Source organism: Hippichthys cyanospilos, chromosome 7 (assembly GCF_059441005.1).
Source record: "Hippichthys cyanospilos isolate Australia breed blue-spotted pipefish chromosome 7, RoL_Hcya_1.0, whole genome shotgun sequence".
Classification (NCBI taxonomy): Eukaryota; Metazoa; Chordata; class Actinopteri; order Syngnathiformes; family Syngnathidae; genus Hippichthys; species Hippichthys cyanospilos.
In genome coordinates this window covers 24,495,462-24,517,445 of record NC_142375.1, presented here as the reverse complement: position 1 = coordinate 24,517,445, position 21,984 = coordinate 24,495,462, and the positions used below count along the sequence as shown (strand labels likewise).

General features: G+C 58.2%; 1 protein-coding gene across 4 annotated transcripts in view; it reads right to left on the bottom strand.

Moving 5' to 3' along the window:
* Positions 1-8,658, bottom strand: part of grin2ab (glutamate receptor, ionotropic, N-methyl D-aspartate 2A, b) — a 41,440-nt gene extending 32,782 nt beyond the window's left edge. Inside the window, exons 1-4 of one of the 4 annotated variants that reach the window (XM_088418455.1) lie at positions 7,972-8,658; positions 7,580-7,713; positions 1,930-2,149; positions 1,407-1,565 (exon numbers count right to left, since the gene is read on the bottom strand). In XM_088418455.1, coding sequence (XP_088274581.1) covers positions 1,407-1,565; positions 1,930-2,149; positions 7,580-7,713; positions 7,972-7,989 — 531 coding nt within the window. In that variant the 5' untranslated portion in view covers positions 7,990-8,658. Of the gene's footprint in view, positions 1-1,406; positions 1,566-1,929; positions 2,155-7,579; positions 7,714-7,971 lie in introns of those variants that run through there. The other 3 variants (XM_088418454.1, XM_088418456.1, XM_088418458.1) reach the window with 3 other exon arrangements.
* Between the last annotated feature and the right edge of the window lie 13,326 nt (positions 8,659-21,984).

The window sequence follows — 21,984 nt, the reverse complement described above, 5'->3', positions numbered from 1 at the left end:
CTGAACCTGAAACTCTAGCGGGTTTGGTGAGGAGAAGCATCTTGTAAAACATGAAAATAAGGTAGGACGGATTACAGGCCAAAAACGCCTCCAAAATTGGAGTCAATAGAATATACGTATGTATTTATATAGAAAAGCCCTATATGAAATAGGTCAAATATAAAATATAAAAGCCATCAACTGCCCCGTCACAATTGGACGCTAACAGCAAAAGTGCCCGGCCGGCGCTCGCACCGCCCACACGCACCTCCGCTCCGGTCGGTCCATACGTCCGCGATCGTACCGCTCGCTTCTTTGTTTTTTTTCCTTTCCCTGCAGTCTGCGTGTTCTTGGCAGCGCGCGCCGCCTTCTGCTTCTCCAGCCGCGACGCGACGCGTCGCGACGCGACGGAACTCTCCATCCCGACACCGTTCCCACGTCGTCGGCGCGCGGCGAGAAAGCGCAATGCTTTTTTTTTCTTTTTGAGTCGGCCGCGGCGGGTTACGGGGGAGAACCGAGACGGTTTTGCGCGCACAGACTTTTTCCGGCATTACGGGCTAAGCGCTTGCGGTCTCGATGGAGGGATGGAAGCGGGGAGCGCTCGCGGAGACGCTCGCGGACGACGCTCGCGGAAGACGCCTTTGCTACATTTCTTCTATGTTTTCCCACAAACGGATACGCTCGGCCGACCCGCGCTCCAGTCGCGTCCAAAGCGACCCCGATCCAAACAAAAAAAAGCCGTCCCGGGGGTCGGCCATTTTGTTGTAGATCACCCTTGCCGGAATGGGACGGCGCTGACATGGGGCTATCGCGTCTGTTTTTCGACAGGAAACCCAGCCTCCCAAGACAAAGCTAAAAAGTCGACGTCCAGCACGAGCGGACCCGCAAAAGTAAAAAGTCTGAAAATGTTTGTTGTGGAATTGGACCACGCCGACGTTTAGATCTTCCTTTGGCAAAGGTCGGCCTCCAGAGACAACCTCAGAAACGACAAGTTTGCTTTCGCCGTCCGAAGCGGAACCCTGAAATTTGCTTGGCGCGCCGAGCGCGAGCGGGGCCGGAAATGAAAGCTCGACAGGAAGTCGGGCGTGTCGTCGTAAGCCCGCCGGGGATTTGACCTCGCTCATACTTTACCGCAAGGGAGAAAGTCCGCCCCCAGAGACACTTGGACTGCGAAACTCCAAACCGGGGACGCGTGTCGAGCACGACCCGCAAAAAGTCTGAAAAGCTACGCTCAAAGACCGGGGCCGTTTTCTTTCCCGGGCCCGAAGAGAAGCCTCCCCTGCGGCATCCGGCCATATTTGTAAAAGGTCACATCCCAAACGGGCTCCACTGAGCGGCGAGTGGGCGCGCCCTTCTCCGGATTTGAGGGCTAACCTTTCTTAGCGCCGGTGGTCACGGAAAAAAAAGGGACGGCGCGGCTCGCTCACCTTGTCGGCCATGATCATGGAGGAGCCTCCGTGCACGCCCAGCACAGGAAGTTGGGTCTGAACCGACAGGAAGTCCAGAATCTGAGCGATGGCCTCCTGGTCGGTGCCGTCGGCGAACACGACGCCGTGGAGGCGAGAGCGCGACAGCAGCCCGCATACCTTGGCGAAAACAAAGCGCGGTCAAACCCCCGGCGTTTTGCTCTTACGGGTCGCGCCGCAAAAGAAAAGGTAGGCCCGTTGAGGAAAGCCAGGCGAGGTTTCATTCCGCCCATTTCATCCACTTTCCCGCGTCCGTCGGGCGGAATTCTCGGCGGCTTGTCCGGTCCGTCCCCATCGACCCGGAACGGCGCGCACGGCTTTGAGAAAACCGCGACGGTTCCCCAAATATAAGCTTCAAAGAAAAGGCTTTACTGCGAAACGTAAACTCATATCAGGAAGCGCGGGGACGGCCGTGGGCGCGGCGCAAAGGGAAAACGGAGCCGGGGCGGAGCGCCTTCTTCTTTCTGTTGCCAAACGCCATTACCTGCGTGATGACGGACTTGGGGTCGGTCTGGTTGATCCTTAAGGGCACCACGGAGACGTCCAGGGCGTCCCCCGGGTCGCGCGGGGGCCGCAGCTCCTGGTCCGGCACCGTCCGGGTCTGGCCCATCACCACGCCCACGCTCAGCCCCGGAGGCTTCTGGCACGCCGCCGGAGATGCCCGCTGGGAGAGTAGGAACAGCAGCCACAACGCTGCGCACATCCTACCCTGGACGCACAAAGGAGGCGGCGTCAACGCTCGCGCCGACCGACGCCCGCCGTCGCGCGCGGAAAAGATACCGGACGTACGTCCGGACGTGGCTAGTTTGTCGCGTCCCGTTATGGTGAGCGGAGGCGCGGAAGGGGGGCGGGAAGCCGAGAGGAGCGGGGCTCAAACGGAGAAGCTTTCACCAAAACCGAGGCGGGATCCACGGGAAGAACAATAAGCCGACGGCCGGCCGGGAGCCCGCGGGTTAGCCTCCGGCCGGACAAAGTCGTACCGACGGGGGCGCGGCCCGAGAGGAGCCGATATGAGCCGAGAGGCGGAAAGAAAAGCCGGCCGCCGCCGCCGTCGCCGCATCCTTGAAAACGCTCGTCCGAACCACGGAAGTGTGAAAAGAAGCGTATGGAATCCGGGGTCGGATTTGAAAACCCTACTGGCCTACCGTGTGGCTCCGAGCCGCGGCAAAAGGCCCCGTTCCAGAACCGTTTCCGAACTTGACTTTGGCGGGGATCCCGGGTCCCGCCGCGGTTCGAGGGCCCGGCTTCCAAAAGCTTAGCCCGTTTTCGAACCCTCGGCCGAAAACGCCGCCGTGTCTCCGACGCGTACTCGGCCGGCCCGCCGACTCCATCGCCCATCCCTCGGGAAAGGCCGAGCCGGGCCCGGGCGCCGATCCCTTTGGAAAGGCCGGGCCGGCGATCCGGCCGGAAAGGATCCGCGGCGCCTTCGCTCCGACGCGTTTGGCTTCGGAGTACACGATTGCCCGCCGGGGGTGAAAATTAGCGGGCGAGCAAATTTGGCGAGAAAGATGACGCTTGGACAAAAGCGCCGGGGGACGGCATTAGCGGCGACGGGAGGAAATGGGACGGCGCCGAGCGAGCCCGACCCCGGGCTTTGTTTCCCCGCCCGTCGCCGCGCGCCAGCGCATTTTTGGGTTCGTTAGCCTTAACTCGGAGCGCATTACGCGCCGCTTGCCGCCCGTCGGCCCAAAATGTCATTATTTCATTGGCGCCCGCTCGAGCCATTTTCATTTGCTCGTGAATTCCAAATGCCCCCCCCCTTCCGAACCCTCTTTGCGCAAAAGCGAGCGATGACGTTTTGGGCAGAATCCGACCGGGAAAAATGTCAGGCGTGGAGCGGGAGACGACGGCAGGAAAGAGGGGCCGTCGACCGCGCCGCGGGTCACCGGTCGGAAGCTCGCGACAGAGAGAGACGCGTGTTTTGTTTGTTTGTTTTTGAACGTGACTGAAATGAACTCCTCCCATCCCTCCCGAAGACGTATTTTGACCATTTTTTTTTCAAGTCCGGACCCCCTTCCTATGAAATGTTTACAAACCGTAGCGCCGCTGTCGTATAATAGCCTTTTCATTTATGGGCGAGTGCAGCGTCACCGTATCGTGACTGAAGAATGTTTGGGCCACCTAGGGAATTAGTAATGCGGGCGGGCGGGCGGGCGGGGTGTGGGGTGACCTTGAGATGGTGATGAGGTGTCATTCGGGGGATGTCAGCACTTTTGCAGAGAGCTTCAAATGAGCTCATAAGAGACGTTGGACAAGCATCTCAGAAGCCGCCCGGGCTCACGCTCGTAAGAAACCTTAAAAAATCATTTCCGGGGACCGGCCTTTGCCATGAATGCGCTGGGCAAAAAAATGGACGGCTCGATCCTGCTCCCCTGCCGTTCGTCATTTAAAGGCCTTAGTTGACAAAACTGTCCCGGCCGAGAAGCTGGACCAATTGCTCCCGAAACTTTTGCGCATCGCGAAGGCATGGCCAGGCTCGAAGGAAGCCGGACAATTTGGCTTGAGGAAATCCCCGCAAAAGAAAACAGAGGCCGTTCCGGGTTAACCAAAGGGAAGGAAAAAAGTACACGGCACCTTTGCCAACGTGAGCAAAAATACAACATGACGGCGCTAGAAAAAAGGCGTTTTCAAACCCTTTTATACTTTTTGAAACATGATGAAAGGTGAAAGCGGAACTAGTTCCCCGCATTTGGAGAAGGTTCTAGACAGGCCGGCCAAGACCGCCCTGGCAGGCGTCACCTTCTTCGAGGTTTTCGCTGAGCTTTTCCAGGAGCCCGGAAAAAAAAGTCACATCTGCGTTCTATATTTGATGAGGGACTTTTTACACGCCGGCGCCGCCGGCGAACGCTTGCAGCGGGACCATCAAAGTCATCGCACGCGCTCAAAATGACAAACGGGAATTATTCCCTACGCGTAGGATGATGGAAAGAAAAAGGAAGGAAGGAAGAAGGAGGGAGGGAGGAGGAAGGAAGGAAGGAAGGACGGAAGAAGGACGGAAGGAAGGAAGGAAGGACGGACGGACGGAAGAAGGACGGAAGGAAGGAGACCAAAGAGGCTCTGAAAAAGGGAAGAGGCGAGGCGAGGGAAAGGTCGGACCGAGTCCGGGAAAGGCCGCGGCGTCCGAACGGTTTCCGGACGGGAGCCCGATCCGGACCGGAAGCGCGCCGCGGTACGGAGTGGCTAGGCCCGCCCCCGAACGCTCTTTGGCCTCTCGATCTCGTCGCCGCCTCGGCTCCCTCCCTTGGGAACGGCTATCTTGCCCCTCCCGCTCACCTGTAAGAGCCCCCCCCCCCCCCGGTTACTGATCCATACTCGCCGTAAGTACGTTCGGGGGCGTTAAACGCCGGCGTCGTTCTCCTTGTAAGCAGACACAAATCTGCTAGCCGCTAATAGCGTTCCGGCCGCGCGCTCGTAAAGCGGACAAGGGCGAAGAAAAAGGCTCGCCCTCGGCTACGTGATTTAGCGGCTGGCGTTTGGGGGACTTTTCCCCATGCCAGAAAGCTTGACGGCGCGCTCCTCTTTCGGCCACGCGCGGTAAAGAAGTTGAACGCTACGCTACGCGGGGCACGGTCTCCGCCGGGGTTCTCTTCCCCTCGACGGGTACGGTTCAAATTGAGGTGGCGCCGCTTCTGCCCGGGGACGGCCGCGCCGGGGCCGTTCGGGCCCGTCCGCCGTCGGCTCCGCTTCGGTATCGGATCCATACTCGCCGTAAGTACGTTGGGGGGCGATATACGGATCCGTCGGGATCCGGGACGGAAAACCTGTCGTTACGTCGCCGCCGTCGGACGGGATCGTGGCGCCGGCGCTTGAAAAAAAACATTTCGCGACGACGGGCGCAACGACCGCCCGCTCTCGCCGTCTCGGCTATGGAAACGGATGACAGATGGCTCGGATCCACACCGAGGCGCGCCCTTAATATTGACGCGCGAGCCGGCGAGCGCCGCGCGGAAGGTGTTTGTCGCGGCGCCGACGAATTGGCGGGCCCTCCTCGCTCAGCCGGATGCCGCCGACAGATGTTTGCAGATGCGCCGTCGAGCGGGAGGCCATTTTTTGTTTGTTTTCTTGTTCAAAATCCGGGGTCCGAGCGCGCGTTGAGGTTTGGCGGTTTGGTGGGTTTTAGGCACGGTTTTTAGGCACGGTTTTTAGGCACGGTTTTTAGGCACGGTTTTTAGGCACGGTTTTTAGGCACGGTTTGGGATTCAAAAAAGGGGCGGGGTTTCGAATCGGGGGTTCAAAGTCCAGTTTTAAGGCAAGGTTTGGGTTTCCAAAGTAGGTTAGGGTTTCCGATGCGGTTTTTCAGCTGAGCGCACGAGCCTTTGCAAATTGTCAAAAGCGGCTTCCGGTTAGGGCTTTAAAGTCGGGTACGTTGACAAAAACGCCAAACGGGGGAATCTCCCAAAGGCTCGACGTCGGATTTGTCCCGGTGGCCTTGGCTCGCGCCCGACTCCCGGAAGCTCCCGGGAAGCGGCACGAGCCGGCGCGACGCAGATGTTCCGGGAGCGGCGGAAGGCGTCGACGTTGGGAGTCGCCGGTCGCCGGCGCGCTCCCTCTTTCCTTCGATCGGCAAGGAAACGCTCGCTAAAACGTGTCACCTTCAACAAGAAGGAGAAGGCGGCGCGCATCTGGCGAGCCGGCCAGCTTCCGGGACGCCCCACCCCCCTCGCTCGCGGAGGGGGCCTCGCGGCCCGCTTTTGTCTACGGGGGGGATTTTCGTCTTTGGACGGGGAAATGACGGCGCCTAGCCTTTGCCGCGCGCCCCAATGGAGATCCGCTGCCCGCCCGCTCAGAAAAAAGAAAGAAAAATAGACAAGGGGGAAAAGAAGAGAGGTCGAAGGAGGAGCCAAACGAGAGGAAGAAGAGAAGAGGATGGCGGAGGAGCCAAACGAGAGGAAGAAGAGAAGAGGATGGCGGAGAAGCCCAAAGAGCAAGGGGAAGACGAAAAGCGCAGGAAGTGGGAGGAGAGAAAGAAAAGAGCATGGAGGAAGAGGAGAAAAAAGAAAGAGCGTATAAGATAAAGAAGGAGAAGGAGGAAGAGGAGGAGAAAAAGAAGAAAAAATCAAGGAAGAGAAGAAGACGGCAGGAGGAAGCGAAAAAAACGACTAAAAGAAGCGGGAGGAGAGGAGAGGAGAGAAGGAGGAATAACCACGGTGAGAGGACGAAGAAAGGACGGGAACGAAGAAGAGGAGGAAGACGGCAAAGAGAAAAGCAAGAAGGAGCGAGGAGAGGGAGCGGAACAAGTAGACGGAGAAAGAACGGGAAGCGTCAAAAGTCAAAGGGGAAACGGAAGAAAAAGTGCAATGGCGACAACGGGGAGGACTTTTGATTCCCGCTCGACTCGAGGCGGCCCGTTTGCGGCCGGGGAGAGCGGACGGCGTGATAAACTCCACGTTGCCACGGAAGGTGCCGCGCTCCCGTACAGGGGGGGGGGCGTTGACCACGGCCCGACGACTGTTAATTCACCTCGTTCGCTAGCCGGCTCTCATGCGAGCGGGAGAGCAAGAAGGAAGGCCGAGAGCCGCCGAGGGCCGCCGAGGCGACGGCGCGTACTCGCGCTCGCTCTGACGGCGGAAGAGCGGAAAAGGTCCGGACGCCGACGCGGAGCGCTCCATAACTTTACGGAAGAGAGCCTTTGCGCCCGAGGCATTGGCGTAACCCAACCCTCCGTCGGGGAAAACGTCAAAACAGGTCTTTGGAATTCAACGAGTTCATTTCAAAGCCCGTAGAGTTTTGATTCGAATGGGTGATGATCTTACTGGTGGTCGGGAGGCGCCCGCCCGCCGGTGGGCTTTTTTCCTGTCCTTGGAATCGAGAAGAACTCGAGAAAGCATCTTTTGGAGGGGGGGGGGGGGGGGGGGGGGGGGGGGGGGGATGATGCGCCCGCTGGAGAATTAGGAGGCCGCACGACTTCCGCGCCGGCGCCAAAACGTGACTGTATCGGGAGCGTCGTCGGAGAGGCGACGAGCGCGAGCGCGAGCGCGAGGGCGAGGGCGAGAGCGAGTGCGGCGACGCGAGAGCGACGGCGAGCGGCCTGGCCTCGCCTGCCTCGCCTGCCTCGCTCGCCTCGCCTGCCTCGCTCGCCTCGCCCGCCTCGCTCGCCTCCCCCGCCTCGCCCGGGCCTCGCCGTCCGCTCTTACCTTACCTCGCTCGTCACAAGGCGCGTTTCGCGCCTTCGTCTGGCGGCTTGCCGCCCATGGCGCCTCTCGCGATCGGTCCCCGGCTCCTCGCCGTCGCCCACGTCCCTCCTGGCGCCGGAGTCTTTCAACTTGATCTGCCGATCGCAAGGAGCGCGATGAGCTCCGAGGTGCGCGACTTGTTGAATCCCGCGTGCGCGCGCGCGCGCGATGCGATGCGATGCGATGCGATGCGATGCGATGCGATGCGATGCGGCGTCGCTCCTTAGCGTGTCGAGTTGACTTCAAAAGTGCGCGGAAAAAATACGAAAGAAATACGCAGCAGGTTGTGTGCAACCCCCCCCACCCCCCTCCCCAACGCAGCCCCGCGCAAGCGGGGCTCCGGCGGCACTCACCCCATTCCCGTGACACATCTCTCCAGGCGGCCGGGCGGAGATGACATTGCAGCCTATTACTCCATTCGGGTGCCCTCCAAAAGGGGTGAGTCTCCCCCCGCCACCCCAGCCCACCCCCCCTCCCGTCAAATTAATCCATCGATCGCTCCTCCATGCGAGGCGAGGGGAACAAACAAAAATACCCCGAGCCCAACACGCAAGCGCGAGCGCCTCCAGCAACAAATGACGAGCGCGCGCGCGCTGGGATTAATCCACCCGTCGTGTCCCGATGGAGTCCGAACGTCCGCTCCGGAGTCCGAACGTCCGCTCCGGAGTCCGAACGTCCGCTCCGGAGTCCGGGCGCGGGGAGCGAGCGTTGGATCGGCTGATTCTTTTTTTTTGTATTTTTTTGGGAAGGGGGGGGGGGTGGGGGGAGTTAGGAAGGGGGGGTATCTCCGGGACGATGTTCCGCAGTGTGAGAGCCCGTGGACAGCTTCCTCCTCCTCCTCTTCTTCTTCTGTCCTCCTCCGCGTGGCTTCTTGGGAGACTAAAAAGCGCGTGTGCGCATCGGGGGAAATTCCGTCACGCGCGCGCGCGCGCGTACATCCCTATGTCATCCTCCCTCCCGCACAGGCGCACGAGAAAGAAAGATAGAAGGCAAAGGCGGCAGCAAAGTTGGTAGACGCGCAGGGAAATGTTCCTGCTCGCTCGCCCGCTCGCTCGCCGGCTCGCTCGCCGGCTCGCTCGCCGGCTCGCTCGCCGGGTCCGCCCACGCGCTTCCACGGCAGCGGCAGACTAGTTAATTAAACATAGGGACGCCGGGCCCCGGATGCGCAGAGGGAGGGTGACTTCATCCTCCATTTATAAAATATTATCAAACGTCTATTTAGGAGTGGAAAACGGCCCCCCTCCCCAAGACAAAACATCCAAATGTTCAAAATTGCCATCCAAATAGAAGAGCGAGTGCTCCTCACCTAAAATATACACCCACGCCATTAAAACAACATCATGGGGAAAAATTACCCAAAGGATTTCTTCACCTTTGAGCGAGGCGACGCGCGAGTTGTGGCGAGCGGGGCCGGCTTGCTTCCATACTCGGCAATCTGGGGAGCCGGGGCCAAGCCGTTCGACTGTCGATTAGGCACTAAAATGCACAACATGCATACCAGACGGCGAGCGCTCTCGCGCGCCACCTTTAGGGAGCCGTCTCAGTGACCCCTGACGCAGACCGGCGTCTTGGTGACCCCGCGAGGGCGGACCGGTATCTTGGGGGGTCGTGACGCCGACCGATAGCGGACCAGCGTCGCGGCGACACAAGCGGCCGCGCGTGTGGCGACGGAGGGCCTCGACTCGGACGCCGGCGACGCATCGGACGCGCCCGCGGTTCGGCGCCCGCGTAAAAACCAGAGCCAAACGGAAGCAATCTCATCTTGGAATTTTCCGGGGTCGATCTCCGCGAACGCTAGGCGGCGCTTCTGCCGTACCTACGAAGGCCTTCGGTTACCGAGGGTTCGGCCCCGGCGGAAGAAACCTTCCTTGGAAAGGAGAGAAAATACGGTCGGCGCGCTTGCCGGCCACAATTTCCAACGCAATGTCCATCTTAGCTACGGCTAACGTTGTCCGCGCTCGCGTCCAAACGCAAAGGCTTTGACGGGAAGCGGAACGCCTATCCAAAGTCGACGCGTACGGTCACGTGGCGGTTCGTAGGGGTCTCGCTTACGGTCGGCGCGACAGGCGGGGTGGGCGTGAAATGTTTTCTCTTCTTCTCCTGGGGGGAGCTTTGCAAAATATCATGGAGAAGCACCGGTATAAGGGCTGCGCGGTTAGCGCCTATAGCGGCGCGCTGGCGACCGAAACTTTCGATATCGGCCGAGCCGCGCGCGCTCCCCCGCCCCGACGCGCCGGCTTTGCCGGAGAGACCCTCAATTAGCCGCAATTAGCCCATCGAAACGGAAGGGGGTCCTCGGGGAGCCCCCCCCCCCCGCCTCCGGAGAGCGGCCGCGTAGCCCCGACGCAGACAGATGGCGCGCGTGGGGTCGGGGCGGCGAAAGCGGACGCGGGGCTCGGCGCGGGGCTCTCTGGCGTCTCCCTCCGCCTGTCGCCGTCCTCTCTCTCCCTTTTTCTCTCCTCCTCCCGAAAGAAAGGCGAGAAAGGAAGCGGGCGCTCGCGTAACCTCCTTTCCTTTTCGGGAGGAAGGCATTTTTTTTGGCTTTTGGTTCGGAGGCGACGAACGGGCCTTGCCGGAGGCGCCGGCTACGAGGCCCTCGACGTGACCTTCGGCCTTAACGGTCCTTGGCCGACGGCGGCGCGGAACAAGGCGGACAACGAAGAGGGGACGCCGGCGAAATCTACGTGTGAAGACTTTGCCAAAAGTGAGAAGGGAGCGTGCTAAGCATACCGAAGGGGGGACAATTAGGGGACGTTTTGATAGCGCGGGAGATGATATGGCACGGCGCATGCACTCACGCGTACACATACGCGCACGCGCCCGAAGTAAGACGCCCGCGAGCGCGTGACCATGAAAGGCGGCAAAAGCCGCGGCGGCGCCGCGGTACGGCGCGCCGACGAGGACCGGCGTTCCTTTTCGCGTATAATTAGCCGAGACAAAAGCGCGTTGGGCCGAGGCGGAAACCAAAAGAGCGCTCCCGCCGAACGGAAAGCGGCGGGCGGCCGCCGCGCGAACCGACGAATAGCAAGGTACGTAAATAGATCAGAGAGGAGAGAAAAGCATTACACAAGGACTCTGACACACAAGCGCAAAAAAAAAACCATGTGGGCAATTTCCGGTCGCCACGGTAACCGCTCGATCGGCGTCACCGCTTTTTAGCGGCGGAGCGCGGCGGTTACGAGCCGGCGCCCCGCTCGGGGACGGGCGCGAAATTCCGAAATCCGCGCGTTTCCATGACAACGAGGACCGGCGGCGCGATCCCGGACCGGGAAGGAACCGTTCGAAAAAACCGCCGACGGACGGACGGACGGACGGACGGGTCGGGGTTTCGGGGCTGGGATAACGTGACGGAGTTCCGCGCTCGGGTTATTAACGGAGCCGTCGGGTTTCGGACGCGGCTCCGTTTTGTTTTTATCGGGGGGGGGGGCATTAGTCAGCGGGCCGGTGCAGCGGAGCGTCACAAAAGTTGTAAGCGGCGGCGGCGGCGGGCTGAAGCTAATCGGCGCAGTCCACTGAACAATTTCAAATAGCTCATCTGGAGGCAGACTTTTTCTTTTTTTTATTATGGGCTCAGCCGGCCGAAAGAAAGACGCCCCCGTGAAGAGGAGCGGCCCCGTGAAGAGGAGCGGCCCCCGTGAAGAGGAGCGGCCCCCGTGAAGAGGAGCGGCCCCCGTGAAGAGGAGCGCCCCCCCTGGCCTCCGCGCGCCACCTTCGGGGGGCTTTTCAAGCGCTTTCTTCCGCCGATGCATTTTTACGTGCGGCCTTGAGCGTTTTTTTCCCTCTTTTTTCCAGACTCGGGCCGCGCGCTAAGTTGGGGGCGAGGGCCAAGGCTAGTTTTTTCCTCCTGCCCCCGCCCCACGTAACCCTACCTCGGATTACGTCGCGCTTTGGACGCCGTTCCCGTTCCGTCGGACGGGATCGGCAGAGGCCCGATCCGGCGCGTCGGACCGGATACGACCACGCGCCTTTAAAAGCGCCCCCGTTGTTTTTCCTTGGCGGCGGCTCGGGCGCCCGCTTTCGGCCGTTTTGTTCCCCCCCGATTGGGAACCGTAGCAAAGGCCTCGTGGGCATAGCTCGGTCAAAGGCCGTGGAAAAAGACGGATGATGTCACGCGGGGGGGGGGTGGATTTTCACGTCGTCGCGCTAAACGGAGAAAGCGGCCGGACGCCCCCGTCGCATCGCGGCCAACGCCGCCGTATCGCAAGGAAACGGCGCGCCCGCCCGCAGCCGGATTGAGCCCCCCCATTTTCCCCTTGCGTGTCATCGGCCGGCTTTTTCTTTTGATTTCATTGGCTTCTATTTTTTCAAGATTCTTTGGCGTCCGTTTTGCATTTTCGCGGCTATTCATTTCGGTGACCATTTTTACTTTGTTTTTGAATGCTTTTGTTTTCTTTCTTTTTGTTTTGTTTTCCCCACGCTTCGTTCAATTAGTTTTTGAAAGTTCGTCTGATTTTTTTCTCCGCCTCGCGATACGTATCCCCTCTGGGGTTTTCCTTAAGGATTTTCCACATCTTTTTTCCAACTGATGCTTTCCTCAATTTCGTTTTCTTTCGTGTTTTTTTCTCTTCTTTTTTGGTCAAGGTTTTGTTTTTCTCACGTTTCGCTCGATTCGCTCCGGACCGTTTTTGTCGTTTGAGCTCACGTTATTTTTCCATCGCCGGCCGTCATCGTTAGACGGCGAGAATTTCGGTCTCCCGCGTCCCGAGTTTGCCTCGGTAAGGAGGGACGCGATTTTTTTCCTTTGGTAGCCTGAATTTGGGGCGAGCGGGGAGGGAGCGCCGCGCGCGCCCGGATGGGATTCCGGAACGGAAGCGGGGCTGGGCCGGAGCCACGGGGGCCCCCGGGCCGACGCGGGATCAGCTGCCGACGCGGGATCAGCTGCTCGGAGAGCGGCGACGGGCGGGTGTCCGGGCGGGCGTGAGGGCGGGCGGCGACGCGCTCGCCCCGAGCCGCGCCGGAACCGAAAGTCATCGGGTTGATGTGCCAAAAGCGCCAAAGGACCCCGGAGCGTGCGTGCCAGCGTGCGTGCCAGCGTGCACACGCGCCGCTCTCAATGTTCCGGCGGCGGGAGACGCGATACGACGCCGGTATCAAAGACGCGGCCTTCCCCCGGTGGCGCATCTCAAGTCCGAGGACCTTCCCCGGAGAGCGCGCCGCCCGCCGGAGCAAAAAAATGCCGCGCTTGCCCACATCTTTTCGGATATTTTCCTTCTCCGCTTTGCCGCTGTTCTTGGCTTTTGAAAATGCGTCCCAGCCGTTTCACCTCAAAGTATTGAAAGAAGACACCGGGGAGCTGAAAATTCACCCAGACGCTGACAATAAAAGGCAAGGATTTTGCCATGTGAAGAGTCATTGCAATCAAAAAAGGATTCTTTTTTGTTTATTTCAGCCACTTTGATGCCCTCCGTTATTTTTTTAACAGTTTGAGACCAACCTGTAGAAACGATGTAAAAAAGTAGTTACTCGTTAAAAAATCCAATTCTAGCGCTTCTTTCTTTGGCTATTATTGAAATAGTCACTATCGGCTGTTGTTTTGAACGCAGAACTTTGACCCGGGCAACAAAATAGCGAGCGTGCCGAGAAAACAACGGTTCTGCCAAAATACGCGGCGAAAGGTTCGATCGCTTCAACCCCCGTCTATGTCACTCTGGAAAACGCTGCTAAAAATAGGCCGAATGTTGCCAAAGTGTAGGGGGGCGGCGATGCAGAACCTCCGCGGGCTTCCATCATCCAAAAAGCGGGCTAGCTGCTGCGCGTGTGCGTGGGCTGGGGCTGGGGCTGGGGGGGGGCAAGGTCGTCTGGCTCGCGGAGACAATCCGGAGATAATGACGCGGGCTGCCGTTCGTTCTACGGGCGGGCTCCTCCTGGCGTCTCGCGGGAGAACTACAAGAGGGGTCGCGGGAGAGGGGTGAGGAAAAAAAAAAAAAAAAAGCAGGGGCGAACGCCTTACCTTCATCTGTTATGCTCCGTTTAGCCCTTGAAGCCATCTCCTGACACACTTTCCGGCGCGCGCGGGGCCAGCCCGAGAAGAAAGGCCAGAATAAACGAGAGGACCGCCGAGGGGGCTTTCGTTGCTGCGGGTGCCCGCGCCGGGGCAAATACCTGGCCGAAACTCGCGATCCCTATTCCGCTCACTTCCCCGAGCGGCAGACGGCGGTCCGTAATGGAGCGATGGGCAGTAGCGATAACGAGAGCGAGAAACAAGGAGCGGAGACCGAATAATAGGGCGCGGTGCAAAATACGCTTGACGCATACGCCGCGGGGCAGATGGTTTTTGCCGAGAACCCGGAGGGCCCGCGGGTCGGAGCCGTTCGCCGGCCCGGCAGTCCCGTAGCAGTTCCGACCGACTCGCTCCTTCTTGCTTTTCTTTTGCGGCTGTGTCTCGCACGCGTGTACCAATTGAACTTGAGATTACCATCCGCCGAAATAGCACTCAGAATTCATTTGATTCTTCGCTCATTCACTCCCCGAAACCTGTTTGTACATTTTCACGAGGGTCCCGAAATTCAATACCGGGTGTCCGTTCGTTTCGGTATATCTTTTTCCTTTTTCCGCGCCGAGCTTGAGGAGGTTCCAAAAGAGGCTGACGCGAATGACCGAAACGGGAGGTGGCTCTTTTTCAACGTGGGAATAGGTCCCGAGTACGATTTCGAAGGCTCGTCCGACGGACGGCGGGTAACGTCGGCGGCTCGGCTTCGATGGTACGCCGCCTCGGCCGATGAAAATACAATCCCCGTTTTGCCGGGGCGCTTCCGATTTCCCGGTTTTGACGGGAGGCCCGGCAAGTACGGCGGTTCCACCCGGAGTCATGACAGAAAGCCAAACCGGATTCTGGGTTGAAGCGTTCTCGGCCTCGGCCGAAGCCGGCGGGTGGGAGACGCTGCCGCGTCATCTGAGGAAAACTCCCTTTGCGGTTTCTCTTCCGTGTCCCGCGTCTCGTCCTTTATCTCCGCCTTTCCTGTCGTGTCTGTCAAGCTTTTGTATTATTTATGCCCCGCCCCCTCCGCCGCTATCCGCCACTCTCGGGTTTCACCCGTAGAGCAGGATGACAAATGAAGGCACCTTGCGCCGGCCGGCGCAAGAAGCTCCCACCGAAGGCGCGCCTACAGCAAACACTGGAGACGGAGACGCGGACGGGGGACGGAAGGCCGTCCTCGAGGACTTTCTTTCTTTTTCTTTTTTTTCCCGTCTAGCTGCGTCCAGAGGAAGAGCCCGTAGGACCAACTTTTCCAATTCTTTAGCGCTTGCCGGCGAGGTGACCGTAGGTGTGTGTGCGTGAGCGTGTGCGTGCGTGTGTGTTGAGATTGCCAGATTGAGATTTATGAGAAGTGTTTGTCCTCCTGACCTGATATCAAAGGACACGCGCATACGAGAATACGCTATCTGTCGGCCCTGTCGGAGACCTCATCGAAACGGGGGCAGTAGATCGGTTCTGGGAGTCGGCTTTAGTTTCGCTATTTTTCTCTCTCTCTCGCTCTCTCTCTCTCACTCTCTCTCTCTCTCTCTCTCTCTCTCTCTCTCTATATATATATATATATATATATATATATATATATATGTGTGTGTGAGTATGTATTTTTTTTTTCTACAGATATGACGTAAAACATTAACCACACCACAAGATTGAGGTATGAATCGGTCTTGTTCTTGCGTGACCTCGGTTCAGCAACAAAGGGCAGGAGGTCTGGAGTCATCTTTAGACTTAGAAATTGTTTTTTCCCACACTTGAAATCCCTTCCCAGGTGTCTTAAACAATAATTACTCCATAAAATGATCAGAAACATTCATATCGCTTTAAACAACAAATTCAGATGTATTATTGTTTTTTAATGCTGTCCAAAATAGAAGAAAAACAAAACCGCCGTTAATCATCAGACATGAACATTACAGGGTACATCATTTCAAGGTTTTCACCGATTGGAAAAAGGTTCGGCTCGACTTCGTACTTTACGAAAGAAAACCATCTCGCGGGCCGGGCCGTACGTCGCAAAGCCCCGCCTTATACGGATGCCCATTTGCCGTTTACGAGTCGTTTTCTGGCGGGCGAGCCAGCGAGAAACCGAACGGATGGTGTCGGACGCCCGATCTCCTAAATGGCGGCCGGAGATAGCGCGACGTATCTTGCGTTTGCGTATGAGTATCAGAAACGGATTCGGGTTTTTTTTCGATCCAAAATTGCTTCGCGCGGATTCCGAGGCACTCGGCCCGACGTCGGCGAAAAATCATTTCGATCCGTTTCGAGTTCCGAGTGTTTCGTTTCTTCGCCGGTCGCGTTCTAAAAGCCCAACTTCTTTTCAACATCTGTTTTTGAAGGTCATTGACATATCGCTCAGGTTTGACTATCCGCGTCCTCGTCCCAGGAGGCTCGAGGGGGCCCGGCGCAGAGCTCCGGCGAGGAAGGCGTGCCCTCACGCAGCACAAATCCACCAAGGCATATCTAAACTTTCTTAAAGGTCAGAGCGGAGCGTTTTGTTTCTCACTTCTGAACATATCAGCTCCCATTTTTGGCGCTAAAAGTCAACCCGACCTTTGTCCTTTGACCTCCTCCAGTATTCGCGGGGGCGCGACGGTGATGCGCCGCTAGCCGAATCGCCGCAAAATGCCCGGCAAGAAAGACACCAAGAAGGACGACAGAAAGAAGGGCGGGAAAGCCGAGCCCGAGAAGAAGAAGGAGGAAGAAAAAAAGGGGAAGGATGACCGGAAGGGCGGCAAGGGAGACAAGAAAGCAGGCAAAGATGGCAAGGAAGGGGTGAAAGAGGACAAGAGAGGTGTGAACGAGGACAAGAAGCACGATAAAAAAGGAGCCAAGGATGCCAAGAAAGGAAAGGGTGATAAGAAATCAGGAAAAGACGATAAAAAAGGAAAAGACAAAGGAAAGGCCAAGAAAGTGGAGTCGGAAGAGGAGGGGGAGGAAGAGGATGAACTCCCGGACGATGAAGAAGAGGAGGAGGAGCCGAGTGAAGAGGAGGAGGACTACGAGGACGACGCGAGAGGCCGAGGAGGGAGAGGAGGACGCGGGGCGGCGGCAAAGGCGAGGCGAAGGAGAGGCGACGTGGACTCGGAAGAAGACGAGGCGGAGGAGGACGAGGAAGACGAGGACGACGAAGAGGACGAGCCCCAAAAGATACCGAAAGATGGGCACCGCCGGCATAAAGGCGCGAGGCCGGATGGCGAACTTAAGAAGACGAGAGGGAAGAAGAGCGAGGAGGCCGCTCCCGTTCCCGGTCGGGAAATCCCGAAAAAAGGCCTGAAGAACATGTCCCGAATGTTCATGAAGTTTTCCGGCTTCAAGCGGCGGAGAAATAGCCGCAAAAAGCTCAAGAGCACCTCTCGCTTGTTTCTCGGCCTGGGCAAGAGGCGGAACCGGCTGGCCAAGAAGAAGCGCCGCAAGTCTATGCTGAAGAACACGTCTCGCTTCATGATGAGGTTCAAGGCCAGCAAGAAGAGGAAGAAGGAGGCCAAGGAGGAGGCAGAAAACAATGGAAAGAAGGCCACCTATATGCTCCTGCGCCTGGGCGGAGGTGCCAACTCTGAGAAAAAGAGCGGCTTCTTTAAGGGCTTGTTCGGGAAGAAAAACGGTCAGGGCGGCGGATTGAAGGGCAGGAGTACAGTTCTGGGTCGGGTTGCCGCGGCGGCCAGATGGCTAAACGACCGCTTTGTGTTCAACAAGATGCGATGGCACGCCGAACAGCAATACTGGGAGGGGCGCCGCGGGGACAGCCGGCGGCGACACCTCCGCGGCTTCCGCAACCGTGCTTACGAGCGGTGGGAAGACCCACGCGGATACGATCCAAATGATTGCCAACGCTCGGGCGACGGATATGACGAGTGCGGCGACGAGATGGCTTACGGGGGCCCGGATCCGTACGCTTACTTTGACGGAACGGGGGTAGACTACCAGGATTTGGGCTACTACGAAGACGAGGGCATCTACGACCCCGACGCCGAATATTACGCGCAAGAGCTTTATGACGAGGACGCAGGGGCCTACCGCGCGCCCCAGCCGGTCGTCCCGGGGTACTACGGAGACCAGGAACCAGCGCTATATGGCTACCAGCGACAGGCGATGCCAATGTACGACGAAGTGGGTCTGGACTACCACTCGCCAAGCGGCGAGGATCCAGTGTATGGGCTTCATCAGGCTCAGGTTCATTATGACGAATATTACGATAATCTTCACGCCGCAGCTTTCGGAACGCGAGGCGGCGGCGCTCTGGCCGACTACCGCGAGGTTATGGGGGTTCCCTACCAAGACTACGACTCTCAGCACGTGGTCGGTTATCTCCCGGGAGGCCAACACGTGTCCGGAGGGCAGGCGACGGATGTACCCGGTCTGTATGTTGGCCAGTACGCAGACCGGATTGAGCAGTACGCGGGTGACGCGGGGGGGCTTCAGGGTGGCGAGACTTTCCGAGTTCCCAGACCTCAGGTGCGCCTCTTTGGAAAAGAGCGCCTCGAAGTACCGCTTCCCCCTCCTCCTCCCAATCTCCCACCGGATCCGGAATTTGAAGACATGTCCGATATCCAGTATGAAGACCAGATACCTCTCGCGCCAGGCCATTCAAACGGCATGTTTTTGCAGCAGCCAGTGATGTCGCCGCAAGAGCAAACGCTGATGTCCTCCCAGCACATAATGCCGGCGACGTCACCGCAGCGGCACGTGTTCGGGGAGCAGGGTATGGCACCCCTAATGCTACCACTCCAGGTCATGTCCCCGCAACACATGCTATCTTCACAGCAAGGGATGTTAGAGCAGCAAGTGATGTTGCCGCAGCAAGTGATGTTGCCGCAGCAAGTGATGTTGCCGCAGCAAGTGATGTTGCCGCAGCAAGTGATGTTGCCGCAGCAAGGGATGTCACCTCCGATGACTGTTCCCCAATCAATGATGTCGCCAGGGGAGCAAATGGCAATGTCACAGCAACCGGTGATGTCACCACAAACGTTGCTCCCCCAAGCAATGCTGTCACCGGAAGAGCAGATGATGTCGCGACACCCAGCGCAAATGATGATTCCCCATGCTGCGATGTCACCGGAAGAGCAGATGATGTCGCGACGCCCAGCGCAAATGATGATTCCCCATGCTGCGATGTCACCGGAAGAGCAGATGATGTCACACCAGATAGCATCACCCCATCCCCAGATAATGGGTCCTGACCTTCCATCAATACCCACACCAACTGCAATGATTATCAAGCAAGCGAGCATGTCCCCCCTTCCCGCCCGCAGGACGGCACCCTCTCCGAGTCCGTCCAGACGCTCTGTCGCCATCCCCACAGCTCAAGTGCCACATCACCTCAATGCTATGGCCTCTATGGTACCCTCACCAGTCCTGCCACAAAGACAAATCCCCTCGCCGCATTCAGCCATGAGGAATAGTATCATAAATGCTCAAAGACCCCCTTCTGTTATTTCACAGCAGATCCCATATCGGTCCTCTCCCGTGGCCTCGCCCCTGGCTCGTCCTAGAATGCGACCGCACTCCCCCCTGGCTCAGGTACTCTCCCCGTCCTTTTCACCCCGCGCTTCCATAACTCAACAAAGTCCCCCGCCGTCACCGAGGACCTCAATGATCCAGCGCTCTCCTCCCTCCTCGCCACGTGCGTCGATGAGGACGCGCAGTCCGGCGGCGACGCCCGCTCCGGCCGGCAGTCAGTTTGGAGGGAGGAGGTCGACCGGACAACCGTCTCCAGATCCCGCTTTTCCTGCCCTCTCGCCTCAACTCAGCAGAAGGCAGTCTCCGACTCAATCTCACCGAAGTTTATCCCCTGAAGGGCCTCGACCAGCATCTCCCACTCTCTCGCGCCGGTCTACGCGACTATTGCGGGATCCCACACCACCCACCCGACATAGAATAGGTGGAAATGTTCCATTAGGAACTGTCAGACCCTCACCGATGGGTCTTAGAGGGCGCCCGGTACCTCCACCCACTCAGAATGTGCGTCCTTTCCGTGCCGCATCTGTAAGAAGCAATAGATCATCTGTTCTCACTATCGACTCATCTCATCAGTCCTCCCCGTTTCAGTCCCCTCACATGATTCACCGTGCTCCCCTTGTGAGGCGGGAATCCGGCCGCTTTCCCCCGCGTCCTGTTGCCCGCGGCCATCCGCTGGTGGCCCGAAATTCCTTAAGAAGGATGTCTCCTAGTCCCCCCCCAATCAAGGGCATATCGCATCCATCGTCCCCACGCCTCTCCCCTCGCACGTCCACCGCCCTCTTGCCATCTTCCGGCATCCATCCATCGGAGTCGTACGGCTCGACTCCCTACGTGGATCCTTTCGCCGACCCGGTTGCCACCCCCGCTTCGCCGATGCTATCTAGCGCCTTACAAAATCAAGCTGTCAGACAGGCCTCTTTATCCTCCCCTTTAAGCCCTCAATCTGTCCCAGTGGCGGGCATGGACAGGACGGCAGCCTGGTATGCAGAGCCGTATCCTCCCTCATCCCCTTTGATCTCTGCTGCCATGCAAAACCAAACACTCCGCGACGCCGCCTACATTTCCCCATTGGCCCCCCACGAGGCGCCCATGGTTCCTTCTTCACCACTTTTGTTCAGCGCTCCGCAGAATCAAGCGGTGGGAGACTCATCCTACATTTCTCCTCTGCCGACGCCGCTATCGCCTTACGAGCAGTCCAGAGTCCCTCCTTCCCCGGTAGTGTCCGGCGCCCTTCAAAACCAGGCGGTAAGAAACGCATCCTATGCTTCTCCTCTGCAAAGAGCAGCATCTCCTTACGAGCAGCCCATGGCCCCTACTTCCCCCATGCTTTCAAGAGCGCTGCAGAACCAGGCAGTGAGAGATGCCTCCTATGGCACTCCCCTTCAAGGGCTTCAGTCCCCGTATGCCCCATCCAGTCCTTCATCTCCGATGCTTTCTGGAGCCATGAGACATAGTCAAGCCCTCAGAGGGGTAGCGTCCTATCCCACTCCACAGCTCCACTCGCCGTACGGACAGACATACGTTACCGGGTACGATTACATATCCGAGCCCGGTCCGGCACCGCTGCTTTACGACGCTTTGCAAAACCGCGCCGACTTTCAGAACGTTACGACTCTAAGATCCCCAATGATGCAACGCCCCAGCCCTTATGCGCCCGTCGGCCCAAAGCTCCGCAGCGCACTGCAGCAGAACCCAAATATCCGCCAGGCATCCTATCAGACCCCTTTGCAACCCGGCCGATCCTATGGACCCCCGCCACCTTCCTCACCAATGCTGGCGAGTGCCATCCACAATCCACAGCTGACGCGGGCATCTTACCGTCTGCCGGACGGTACCTTAGTGTCACCTTACGCGGAACCAAATTCCTCACCGCAGCTCAGTCAAGCTTTGCAAAACCAGCAAATCCGAGCGGCGTCATACATTTTGCCTGATGGATCAGTTATCAGGGTGAGTATCGAATCAGCTTTTCTCCATATACAGGGCATCCCAAAAATACTGTATGTTCTTACTGCTTGACGTGCCGTCATAATGGGCGATCGAAGAAAGGATACATTTTTGGTACAGCCCGTGTAAGCGTTTATATGTCCTTTTCAACGCGTGCGGCATCACTTCCGTTCTGTCCTGTACAGGACCCGCGAATTCCCCAGAAACCCATGTCTCCTAACCTTGCCAGAGCACTTCAGAACCAGGATCTCAGGACCGCTTCGTACACTCTACCCGATGGAACAATCATCGACCCTAAAAACCAGGTAACGTTTGATGTGCGCGTCGTGATTTGAATACACGGCGTTTCTGCCTTTGATTACAGTTTACCTCTCTTCGCATGCAGCAACCCGTTTCCCCAAACCTCGCTTTGGCCCTAAAGAACCCCGCTTTACGTGACGCGTCCTACTCGCTACCCGACGGTACCATCGTCATTGACCCGAAGAAACCGAAATCCCCCAACCTCGCCGCGGCACTTCAGAACCCTTACCTGAAATCGGCGTCTTACACACTGCCCGACGGCACGATCATCATTGACCCGCGGAAGCCAGTCTCTCCGAATCTTGCCAATGCCCTGCAGAACCCTGCTCTCAGGAATGCCTCCTTTATCCTGCCGGAAGGAGTCAGAGATCCCAATACACCCATCTCACCAGACTTGTTTAAGGTGCGCCATCGACCCTGATTTACAAATCCCTGATGTGACAAAATGGGTATTTCTTAGAAGTGTAAAACCTCACCTTCTTTGAACCTAACTGTTAACCTACTTCTCAACAGGCTCTTAATAACCCGGCCTTGAAGGGAGCGACCCTCACCCTCCCAGATGGAACCATGATTGTAGATCCAAGAAAACCAAAGAGTCCCACCCTGACTGCCGCTCTTCAGAATCCCTACCTTAAGGGGGTTTCGTACACCCTGCCTGACGGAACCATCATCATCGACCCGCGCAAAC